At 31.5% G+C, this 12597-nt stretch overlaps 2 protein-coding genes across 3 annotated transcripts; one reads left to right on the forward strand and one right to left on the reverse strand.

Annotated features, from left to right (window-relative positions):
- The first annotated feature begins 1093 nt into the window (after positions 1-1093).
- On the forward strand, positions 1094-5313 carry LOC112720255 (uncharacterized). Of its 2 annotated transcripts, none has more exons than XM_025771129.3 (9): positions 1094-1357; positions 2603-2628; positions 2967-3051; positions 3149-3358; positions 3801-3923; positions 4205-4262; positions 4341-4414; positions 4649-4737; positions 4815-5313. In XM_025771129.3, exons 1-9 carry the CDS (start codon positions 1226-1228, stop codon positions 4882-4884), a joined length of 867 nt encoding a protein of 288 aa, XP_025626914.1. In that variant the 5' UTR covers positions 1094-1225; the 3' UTR covers positions 4885-5313. The 2 variants fall into 2 exon arrangements, with proteins under 2 accessions (XP_025626914.1, XP_025626916.1); XM_025771131.3 differs by having other exon boundaries at positions 1114-1357; positions 2931-3051.
- Positions 5314-5492: 179 nt separating this feature from the next.
- Positions 5493-7111, reverse strand: LOC112720256 (small heat shock protein, chloroplastic). The gene is made up of 2 exons (XM_025771132.3): positions 6597-7111; positions 5493-6088 (listed from the first exon to the last, which is right to left on the reverse strand). The coding sequence occupies exons 1-2, from the start codon at positions 6808-6810 to the stop codon at positions 5607-5609; spliced, it is 696 nt and encodes a 231-aa protein (XP_025626917.1). The 5' UTR covers positions 6811-7111; the 3' UTR covers positions 5493-5606.
- Positions 7112-12597: the final 5486 nt, after the last annotated feature.

Raw genomic sequence — 12597 nt, forward strand, 5'->3', positions numbered from 1 at the left:
CTTACAATGTCTCTCCCGAATGAATTAGTTGGTACTAGAAATGTTAGAAAAAGTGAACAAAAGAGTAATAAGAAGTGAAAAGAACAGACAAACTTCCCAACCAGAAGAATCTCGATGATGAAACATTTTTGTATTTCTACCACTGTCGAAAACTCCTTCTTGTACACTAGCACTTTGGTTCGACTACCTTTTTTGTCGTGTTTGCCGATGGAACATCAAATAAAAAATTGATTGATCTCTTTGATTTATAGCTTGGCAAAAAACCTGAAATCCTACCTTCGACTCGACCGATTGAATAGGGAAGTCTTCCCACTTCCTCTTCCCATTCATTAAAAGGTACTAAGAACTCAGGAACAGAGTTGGAGCTTGGCAATGCAGTTGATCTTCTTGCAGTTGAGAGAGATGCTAGCATTGAATGAAGCTGATTTTCCAGTATTCAGACCCATATTTATATATGGTAGCTAAAAACAATGGTTAAAAATGTATACAAATAGTATTTTTATAAAAATAATCGAGTCAAGTGAAAAAAACTCAATAGTCATGCATTTGCAATTTATTTATTCTTTTCTAAACATATAAAACTAACAAAGTCTAAAACAAAAATTATTATTAAATCATATTATTGGGTAAAAGATTTCTATGAATATATGCTATGAAATGTGAGGCATTATATATTATTTAGAGGAATGCCTTTTTAAAAAACTATAAGAATTTCAAGTTTTAAACAAATATAATAGCTATCATAAGTACTCTTCAATTTTTACACATTTCAAAAGAAAAATAAAATTCAAAAAGTCTATTATGAACATATTCCAATACATCTAACATGCTATCATGCGTTGTATTTATCGTTCAATTTAGCAAATAAATTTAAAACAGTCACTGGCCACTTGTGTGACTATAAATTAATCCTACAAATTAATAATACAAAATTATATACACTAGTTGAAGATTATTCATTGACTAATAAAAAATGTTACAAATTTAGAAGGTCAATACGGTTAGACCAAAGAAGTCAAACGAAAATCTTAGCCTTCTGGGGTTGGACGCGTGGCATATTCCAATAGGCTACACTCTCGTGTCTGCACGGCGTGCTTCCACTTCCTAACTCGCAAGAGAAGAAATACTGCGTTAGAGTTTTTCCCTTTTTTCTTTTCTCTTTCCTTCTTCCTTTCTTTCTTCTTATGCAAAGTTTCAATCGTTTCCGTTCATCAAGGATTCGGAGATGTTCTCGTCTCTTTGGAAGGAAAAGAAAGAAGAATCTTCGAGAACAATGGAGATGCTGTTGACGTTGGTTCTATTCTGCATTCTTCTTCAGCCCGCAAGGGTTTCTTCAACTGCTCAAGGCATTGATCAAGTAATTCCCCAAAAAATAATACAAATTCGTTTTATTTATTTTACTTATTGTTTTATATTATTGAACATTGCAATTTTTTCTGGAGTGAGAATCTTGCTGAAGTAAATTCTTGTCTGCTTGAATTGTATGATTTTGGATTACCATAGAATGCAAATATGTGAGGGTTTGGTTCATTATGCTGCAGCAATATAAAGGTTTAAGTTGTGATACTTCTTATTTATATGAAAATAGAGAGGCTAATTTCATAGTGTATGTTGATTCTTGTTAAGTAATTGCTTCAAGTTGTTGCCTGAATGCTTAATTCTGTTTTCATGCGGTGTTTGGATTTTATGAAATTGGGTTCTAGAGTGTGGAAAATGATTTGGTTCGTTGACAACCAATAAGCATAGTGTATGATTTTTCTAGTGGAGATCATGCTGTGTTTTAGTAATTGTTATTTGGCTACACCTTTTTAACTGAAGCATTTCATTAGTTACCATGGGTTGCTTGTATTGTATGAGTACGAATATGGATTAGAACAGAAATGAATTGAAATTGCGTAAGGGTACATAAGGATTTCGTGCGCCATTTTATCTTTCTTTCTTTCTTTCTTCTTCTTTTTTTTGTTTAATTTGGAATAATCCTTGGTTACAATTTGGATCCCTGGTTACTTTTTGTTGTTTGGTTTTGTTCAAGACTTCTGCAAATTTGTTTCAATTCCCATTTCCGTGACAGTGTGAAAATAAATTTTTATTGTTCCTTTGTTACAGGGTTATATAGATTCTAGAGTAATTGCTTCAAGTTGTTGCCTGAATGCTTAATTCTGTTTTCATGCGGTGTTTGGATTTTGTGAAATTGGGTTCTAGAGTGTGGAAAATGATTTGGTTCGTTGACAACCAATAAGCATAGTGTATGATTTTTCTAGTGGAGATCATGCTGTGTTTTAGTAATTGTTATTTGGCTACACCTTTTTAACTGAAGCATTTCATTAGTTACCATGGGTTGCTTGTATTGTATGAGTACGAATATGGATTAGAACAGAAATGAATTGAAATTGCGTAAGGGTACATAAGGATTTCGTGCGCCATTTTATCTTTCTTTCTTTCTTTCTTCTTTTTTTTTTTTAATTTGGAATAATCCTTGGTTACAATTTGGATCCCTGGTTACTTTTTGTTGTTTGGTTTTGTTCAAGACTTCTGCAAATTTGTTTCAATTCCCATTTCCGTGACAGTGTGAAAATAAATTTTTATTGTTCCTTTGTTACAGGGTTATATAGATTCAAATGCTGGAAGGTGAGTGAATTTAATCTTGAGCAATGAAACAGCAATTTTAGTTTGTGTGTCAGTATTAACTTCTTCACGCCCTTGTGATACTATTATTAGTAAGGTGAAGGAAATAAATAACATAAATTGTGTGTGGCTCATACTTTATAGTTAATTCACTCCCATCTTTTGTTTTATGTATCGTTTGTCCAGAAAGTAAAATATATATAAAAAAAAAAAGAAATCATTATTTTGATATACTTGAATAATTGTTTTCTTCTTACTTTTGTTCAATCGATATGTTTGTGCTTCGTTCCTTTTTCACTTTCCAGGAATTGGTGTGCCTAATATATAATGTCACTATTCAGAACTCTGCAGCAGGAACAGGATGGTAATCATCAAATATATTGCTCTAGAGAAAGAAGCAGAGCAGCACAGAAGATCATTCAGGAGGTATTTGTGATTTGCATGATGCTACTGTGACCTTTTTGTATCATTATGATATAACTGATGAGATGTTCATTTGCAACGTACATTGATTTTTTTGTAGTATTTGATGCCGTTCGTGGAGAAAGAAAAATATCATATCTCAAGAAGTTGTAAGCTTCACCCTGACAATGATCTATACAGAGATCAGGAACAACATAAATCCCACATTAACATAAATGAATGGCAATGTGGTTACTGTAAGAAAATTTTCTATGAAGAGAAATATCTTGACCAACATTTTGATAACAGACACTCCAATTTGCTAAATTTGGTAAGTTGTTTCTTCAATACAATTTCTCTTTTTAAAAGGTTACCACTGTTAGATCTAAGCTTTGTCATCTGGTCATTCTAGTTTTATTTAAGCTAAGCTTCTCTATGCTTTCTTATTTCAACGGTTACTATAGAGGAACCTGCTTTTGACTGATAGTGACTAGTTGATCCTCTTAAGGATGAAAAAAAAAAAAAAGATCCCTTATTTGGGGTTATTTCTGTTGGATGCTTTGATTGTTTAACTTCCCTAAGCATAAATGATTTCCTGTCAATAATATTCTTTTATTATTTTGATATTAAGATATTGGATATTGGCCTGTCTGAATTTTCAAACTAGAAATTCTTTTGAAAGAAATAAAAAAGACTTATGGCTTTCTTTGCTCAACATGACATGTAGACATGTAGTAGCATCACTAACTGAAAGATCATTGTGCTTGATCCAGAATCAGAGCCAGTGCTTAGCAGATCTATGTGGTGCATTGCATTGTGACATTGAAATCAATTCTGGGTTGAAAAAATCAAAATGTAATCCTGCTGCTGCTGCAAGAAATAAACATCTGTGCGAGGTGTGCATCAGTCTGTCTATTCATTTGTTTTAACCAAATTTGTTTCAAGCCACCAATTTATCTCAAAAGATTGAAAAGTTGACAATTTAGCCCTTGAAGGACTAAACAAGTGCAGCATCAGTTGCTATGCGGGTTTGGGAAATTTATCAAACTGAGTAAATCATTTGAACACAATGGACTTATTTAGTTATTCGGAGGTTAAATTGTCTATGTTATTAAGTATTCAAGGGCTAAATTGATGGTATAAACAATTTATATCTGTCTCTAATTGTTTTCTACAGAGCTTAGCAGATAGTTGTTTTCCTGTTAATGACGGTCCTGCAGCAAGCCGACTCCATGGTACGATATTAGTTTCTTTTCTGTAAAATGTTACGCATTATGGGTAGCTACTGCTTTCTTACATTGACAACTTGTCAGAATTCTTCTTGCACCAATTCTGTGATGCACACAGCTGCACTGGAAGCAGGAAACCTTTCTCCAGAGGTCGCCGGGTAATTTAATTAAGATAAATAAATGATTTCTATCCCTTTTAATTTACCTTAAGAGGATCATTCTGAAAAATCTTAAAGATTCAGAAATCCTGAAGAATTTAACTTGACAAATTGCATAATAATGAGAGTGAATTTTCAAAGACTCCTTAATACCTTGTCCAACTATGTGGTGGACATGAATCTATTTAATGTAATTCGTTCGAATTCATTTAACTGGTTTCTTGATATATGCAGAAGAAGACAAATGCATTCTACATCGTTGCTTCCATTTTGCTTTTGATGCTGCTGCTACTTTACTATCTCTATATCTACTTATATCAGAGGTATATATAACTCATTTATCAGAGATTCCAAGCAACTTGCTAATGGATGTGATAAGGTTTTGATTTTTGTCTTACAGAGGGATGAAAAGGGAAACTCAACTGTTGAGGCGCATCTCTCAAACTGGCAGAAAGAAAAAACCATCTTAATGGATAGATCTGTCGCCTTCGGAAGTTCTCGCTTCTCAAACACTTTCAGAATCCATAGAAGTTTACTAATCTGTGACAGTGGTTACTGCACTCCCAATTCGGCCATAGGCAAGTGCAGTTGGAGGAGAAGAGCGAGAAAGACCGCCAAATCTGCTCCTCGTTTTACATATTTGTTGTAAGCCAATTTCTTTATGGAGACTTAGCAAACACAAATTTGAGCTGCAGGATTGAATTCGCCCTTGGTGGCTTTTGTATTTGATTCTAACTGACATTACTAACAAAAAAGATCATACCTTATCATCGTGTTCTTTCTTTGTTGAAACTTTGTCAGGATCTATTTGTTAACCTTTTCATTGTGTAGCATCAGTGTAAACTCCTATTAAAATTCTTTGCTTTAAATATGATACTAGCCACTATTGTTCTGATTCATCAAACGTATGTTAAAAACAAGTATAGATACAGATTTTAGATTTCTAATTTCCAATGAATGTTAGATGTCATAATAACTTGGTAAAAGTCGGAAATTAGACAAGACTGAATGTAGCCATGAATAAACCATAGTTGCTTTGATTCTTTTGTTTACCTAACTAATGATTTTGGACTAATGATTTTGGAAGCAATTTATAAACTCGAGTGGGAATTATAGGCCTGTGATTTAATCACAAAAGATTCCATCGCAGTTTTCTAATAACCATGAAACTAACTTTACTACGAGATTGCGGTTACTCTACATCTATGTCAATCTTTTTTGCAGCGTTACTTGCTTTTGGAACTGTTATGTAAAGAACTCCATCTTTGACCTGCGCCTTAATCTTGTCGAACTCAATGTTTTCCGGAAGGGCGATCCTGTCATTGTATCTACCATAGCTACTGGCAGGCCAGTCATCTTCATGCCCTTCACTTCCATTTTCCTGATCTTCATGGTGCACTCTTTGTTCCTTCTCTGCCTTCACAACCAGCATGTTCTCTTCAACCCATATCTTTACATCGTTCTTGTTCATACCTGGCATATTAAACCTCATCTTGTAATCTTTCTTCCCTTCTTTTATTAACCACGGCAGCTTCCCTTTATTGTATTCACCGTTTTCGGTTACGATCAAAGGTGAAGCGCTGCTGTATGACAATGGATTCTCCACAATCCTCTCCATTGTGTCCAACATTTGTCTCATTGTTCTTGCTTCTGGAAACTGGTTCAACAGTAGCACTGCAATTCAAAGAGTCAATAGTCAGTGAATTTGAGCCTGTACGTACACAAAATGAAAAAAAATAATTATCAAACCACTCACTATACTTTTGTATAAATACATATATTTTATATACATAATTAATTTAATAGTTAATTTTTACAATACCTATAAAAAAATGAAAAAGTCTAGGAACCAGCAATTTTATTAAATTCTGGCCAATCCATAACTAACAAAAAAAAAAGTGAGCTATTGAATGAAATCTCATACCAATTTCACACCATTAAAACCATCTTTGATGGCTATTTGATAGCTATAAATCACAAAAATTACTGTCCCGCTAGCATTCCTTATAAAATAAATAACATGAAGATTGAAACTGTAGAAAAGTCCCCAAAAACAGTTAAAGGCGACAAAACCATTGTACCACATCAGCATTTTATATTAACAAAAATAGGAGAATGATTTTGTCAAATTATAACAAGGGAATGAAGTATTGGTAAATCACACGTTTCTTTTTCCCATTACCTTTGGGGGAAGACTGTAGTCCCTTATTCATCTTAGGCTGCAATTGTTGATGCTGCTTTGTCCTCTGGAAGCTTGCATCATTTCCCGCAGTAGCCTTTACATTGTTGTGGAAAGTTATATTCCTTGCTCTTGAGATTGGTAGCAATTTGGTATTGGAAACTCTTATAGATGAAGGGTGAGCACAGAAACTCATATTTGGAAGTGTTGAGGCCATTTAATTTTCTTGTTTAACAAAAGATAGCAAGTAGATGTTGCGAGAGTAAAGAAATGATCACGGGAGAAGATGACGTTAGCATTGATGAAATTTATAGGATATGTTGGAAGTTTCTCGAGGCATATCAGGTTGGAGTTCTAGATTTCTCCATGCAATCCACTCCAGTAGCCGCATGTTCCACATTCCATCACTTTTTTATTTATCTAGTTGGGCTTGAAGAGGATTCTCATGAAACCCATTTTTGTCCTTGGTTAAGGATCCATTTCGGACAAATATTTTAGACGGACTATAACCAATGGTCAAAAGTTCTAATAGCTTTTGTCAAAAAAGAAGCTCCCACAGCAAGCTTTCCTAATTCTTACCTTAATAATAATAATAAAAAATAAATAAATAATAAAAAATATCATAAATTAATTTTTAAAAGTTTCTGTATCAATTATCAAAAAATTAGTTTATTTGCTATTAAGTTGGCTCCATCATGCCAATGAATTATAACTCAAATGGCATAGTCTCCCCATATTCAATTAAGAGGTTGTGGGTTCGAGTCTCATATCTTTGGTAAAAAAAAAAAAGTTGGCTCTATCATATTTCTCACATACTAAACACGGTATTGAATTGTTAAAATACATAAGTTATGTGTAAGTTAGCATCTCATATACTATAATTTTCTATAATAAAACTATTATTTTTTTAATTATGATATTTATATATTAAAATTGATTATCAAATTAATCATTTATATAAAATAAATATTAAATGTTAGTTTTTTTGTGACAAAGACATTGAATATGTTAACTGATGAATGAATATATTATTTTAAATATATTTTTTTTATTAATGTCTTGTCTCTTTTGTTAAAATATGTATTTAATTCACATTAATTAAACTTTTAACTTATGTACTTTTTTTATTATAAATAATTAATATTTTTATATTAAGTTATAATTTATAAAAAATATATTTATGTTATTTGAACAAATTCGGACTCTTAGGTTAACAGTTTTAGTAAGACGAATTTGAATTTTACTATTATATTATAAATTAAATTGTCTCTTACATTGAAGTCAAACACCAAACATCAAAACTCAGATATTAAGTTGTTAAATGATGATCATACAAATTAAGATGCACCATCTCAGATATTAAGTTTATTCATATCATTTATATCATTTATATGTAATATATATAATAAGTCTATAATTTTACCTTTCTATTCTACAATATTCATCAACTATACACAAAGAATATATATAATTTATTAATATTTTTTATAGAAAGAATTTTATTAACATCTTATTACAAGTAAAATTTTTACAAAGTAAACAATGACACAATAATAATTCAATAGAAAGACGTACTCAACAAAAGAAAGATGTACTCACTAAGTATTCTACAAAAAAAATAGTGGATAACTTTTTTATTTTTGTATTGTTACTAACATGGCTATGGTGAAAAATAACATGAATGTGAATAGAGATAATAACGACAAAAAGAAAAAAAAAATGAAAAAGTAAGAAATTGAAAAAAAGACTAACAAAAAAATCAAACAAAATAAGAGAAGAGAAAATCAAGAAAAAAAATTGTAAAAAACGAGATTGGAAAATTTTTTTGATGGTTACTGGAGTTTATGTTATAGATACTATGACAAGGATAAAACATTTAAAGATCATCAATTTAGAGTTCACTGTGACAAAAAATTATACATGTACTCTTTGTAAAAGACTATGTATATATTTTTCATAAAATTCATGATAAAGACTATAACTAATTAAATAATTATTAACAAACAAAATTTAAAATTCAGCTAACAAAAATCATGAATAAAATTAAGTAATCAACTAAACTAAATAATTTCTAGTCATAGAAGATAAGATATAATATAACATCACAAAGGTAACGAACATTACGAAAACACCAAAAGTAATTAGAATATAAAATCAGAAATTCAGAACCTGTAATCACAAGAATAGTCGGTCCAGTTCGATAAATGTAAATTACATATAAAAAATATATATAATTTATTAATATTTTTTTATAGAAAGAAACTTATTAACATTTTATTACAAGTAAAATTTATTAAAAAATAAACAATAACACAATAATAACTCAATAAGAAGACGTACTCAACAAAAAAAGAAAGATGTACTCACTAGGTACTCTACAAAAAATAAGAGAATGAATTCTCTCAATTGTTAAAAAAAAAATTGAGAATGTAGAGTGTGATCTCTAATTTTTTATTGTTCTCTCTCATATTTATTTTTGGTCCCACTTATAAAACTAATAGTAAGAGATCACACCTTACTCTCTTAATTATTTAAAAAAATGGAAAGAATTCATTTCCAAAAAAATAGTGGATAATTTTTTTTATTTTTGCATTGTTATTAACGACTATGGTAAAAAAAATGATATGAGTGTGAATAGAGATAATAATACCAAAAAGAACAGAAAATATGAAAAATAAAAAATTGAAAAGAAGATTAACAAAAAAAATCAAACAAGATAAGAGAAGAGAAAATGAAGAAAAAAATGTAAAAAAAGAGATTGAAAAAAAAAATTGATTGTTATTGCAATTGATGCGATACTGACAATGATAAAACATTTAAAGATCATCAATCTAGAGTTCACCATGATAAAAGATTACAAATGTACTCTTTGTAAAAGACTATTTATATACTTCTCCTAAAATTTATGATAAAGACTATAACTAGTTAAATAATCATTAATGGAGTAATTAGTTTATTACAAGAAAATAAATTGAGAGTTTTTTTAATACTATAATTAAGTAGTTTTTATAATATGTTTTGAGTTGGCTTAAATGCTTTTTAAAATTTTGGTCTTTATATAAAATGTAAACTTCATTGGCCACAAAAAATATTTTTTTAATGTTATGTTTCAAAAATATTTAAATTAATTTAATATACATGTTCTTTTTATTTTATTATATACTAAATTTATATATTAATATTATTATATTTGATTTTTTTCTCATGTATTAATTATAATAATAAATCTAATGATTAATTTAATTAATATTAAATTAGGATATTATTTATCTCATAATAGCATATTAATTAGCATTTATTTACACTGATTTTTTATTAATTGTAATAATTTAATTAATTACGTTATATTTAATAATTATTTTATCATATATTTTTTTAATTGTAGTTATTAAGAGAAATTATTTAATTTATAATTTTGTATAAAATAAATCTTAAAAATATTTAGAGGTGGCGGGTTCGAAACTCCCTATTTTAGGTAAAAAAAATCTTGAAAATATTTAACGTTATTTAAAATTTTTTTTATTTGTGTAGGTAAAGAAAAAATAAAGAATATCAAAATAATATCATACCTAATATATCAGAAAATAAAATCTCAAAAAGCAACTGCCTAAAATAAATTAATCACGAAATCTTTAACAAAGAAAAAATTAAGAACATTATTTTATTATCAAAATTAAATCTAAAAATTTTATTTAAGAGATTAATATATTTACTCTTTAATCAGAGTTTATGCATTTAATTATAATGCTTTTAAAATTTTAAAAAAATTAATTAATGATAATAATATAATAACTTAATTCCTTAATTTAAGAAGTAAGAACAAATAATTATGTCCAATTTTATGTATAATTTGAATAATTTATGTATAGTATAATTTATAATAAATTAAAATATTTTTTCCTTAATAATATAATCACGTATGTTTTTATCACTTAGTGATATAAAATATTAATAAACATATTTTAAATTTAATAATATATAAATATTTTTTTATAATCATATATTAATATTCACATTTCTTCTATAATATTTGTTCATATCCTGACCCAACAGAACAAAAGGCAGGTTCAATAACGTAAAAAGGCCCACCTATGAAGGTGGACTCCACGATAAGTCTGACCTCTTTGAAGAGATCGGACAACGACATAGAGGTCTAGCTCTATTTGACCTAACAAGTAACTGTCTTCTTAAATCTCTCATACCTCATCTAGAAGGTATATACCAACAAACTCCCAAGATAAAGGAAACGCTTATCTATCACAAAAGATAGAGCTATTCCAACAAAGGTGGTTATCTACTCTACTATAAATACATTGGAACTCCAGGTATAACACACATTCTAATCTACTAAAAACCTGCTTAAAGCCCTTGCTAATTTAAGTATCGGAGTCTCTTGCAGGTACCACCCCACACCTCCTCACGAGGAACTTGGACAAGCGGCACCTTGGCACCAAAGATATCGGACACTGCCATACTAAGGGATCTGGACCTTACGTTCAGGTCCAAATCAACATTTCAGGTAACCCTCGGAATATTGGCACCGTTGCCAGGGGCCTGGGAATCACCCACTGATAAATGACAGACCACAAGCACAGAGACGGCTATACAGCATCGGAGTCTGAGCCAGAAGATCAGTTAGAAGACCAAGCCCTCTTGCTTCTGCCCCCACCAATACACCAAGGCCCCCACGGGAAGGGACCTCGGAAAATCCTCAAATAAGGAGGATCCAGTCCGAGGTCCACCATCCCGAGGATGAAGACCAACCCCATACGACCGAGATCCTAGATCTCATTCACGGCCAGGGAGATCGATTACATCAGCTCGAACATGAGACTAAACGACAACGAAAAGCAGAACGCGAGTTGCGAAAAGAAGTAAGGCGACGAAAGGAGTTAGAAGACAAGCTACGGAAGCTCGAAGCTGATATACAAAGAAGGAATAATCGGGCGGAGCGTGATGAAAGCCCCTTAGGAGGGCAAGATCCGTTCACAGAAGAAATCATGAGGGCTAAACTTCCTAGGAACTTCAAATCGCCCGACATGGATCTCTATGACGGAACGTCCAACCCGAGCCACCATCTCAACAACTTCAGAAGCAGAATGTACTTGGCCGACACTTCTGATGCCACTAATTGCAAAGACTTTCCGACTACTTTAACAAAGGCTGCAATGAAATGGTTTGATAGCCTGCCCCCCCAGGTCGGTTACTAGCTTTGACGACCTGGACAAAATATTTTTGACCAAATTCTCCATCCAGAAAAATAAAATGAAGCACGCCTCGAGCCTGCTGGGAGTAAAGCAAGAGGTCGAGGAAACCCTTCGTGACTATATAGAAAGGTTCAACAAAGCTTGCTTGAAAATTCAGAGTCTACCAACAGAAGTTATAACTATGGGTCTAGTCAATGGCCTTAGAGAAGGGTCATTTTCTCAATCAATATCCAAGAGATATCTGACTTCTCTGAATGAAATTCAACAAAGGCAGAAAAATACATCAACATGGAGGAAAACTCCCGACTCAGGGAACCTCCTTCGCGATCGAACTTGCACTACTATCAAGCTCGGGACAAAGAAAAGGAACCCAAGAAGAAAGAGGAGAAAAATATAGAAAAGTCTCGAAAGTATCATAACTACACCCCCTCTAAGGGTTTTCCTGGTCAATGTTTACAGAGAGATATATCACACGGAGAAGCTTCCACCACCTCGTCCGATTAAACACAAGAAAGCGGAAAGTCCGACAGAATATTGTGAGTACCACAAGCTATACGGGCATTCCACTAATGAATGCTACGATCTGAAGAATGTCATAAAAAGGTTGGCCAGAGAAATCCGACTTGATAGATATCTGATGGATAGGTCAGACGACCCGAGGAAGAGAAGAAGGGATGAAGAAGGGGGGACGACCAGAATGCCCTCCTCACACTCCCGAGCAACATATACACATGATTAATGGTGGATTTGCAGGAAGAGGAATATCAAAATCCTCACAAAAAAGGCACCTTAAGGAA

This window comes from Arachis hypogaea, chromosome 11 (assembly GCF_003086295.3).
Source record: "Arachis hypogaea cultivar Tifrunner chromosome 11, arahy.Tifrunner.gnm2.J5K5, whole genome shotgun sequence".
In the NCBI taxonomy this organism is placed as follows: Eukaryota; Viridiplantae; Streptophyta; class Magnoliopsida; order Fabales; family Fabaceae; genus Arachis; species Arachis hypogaea.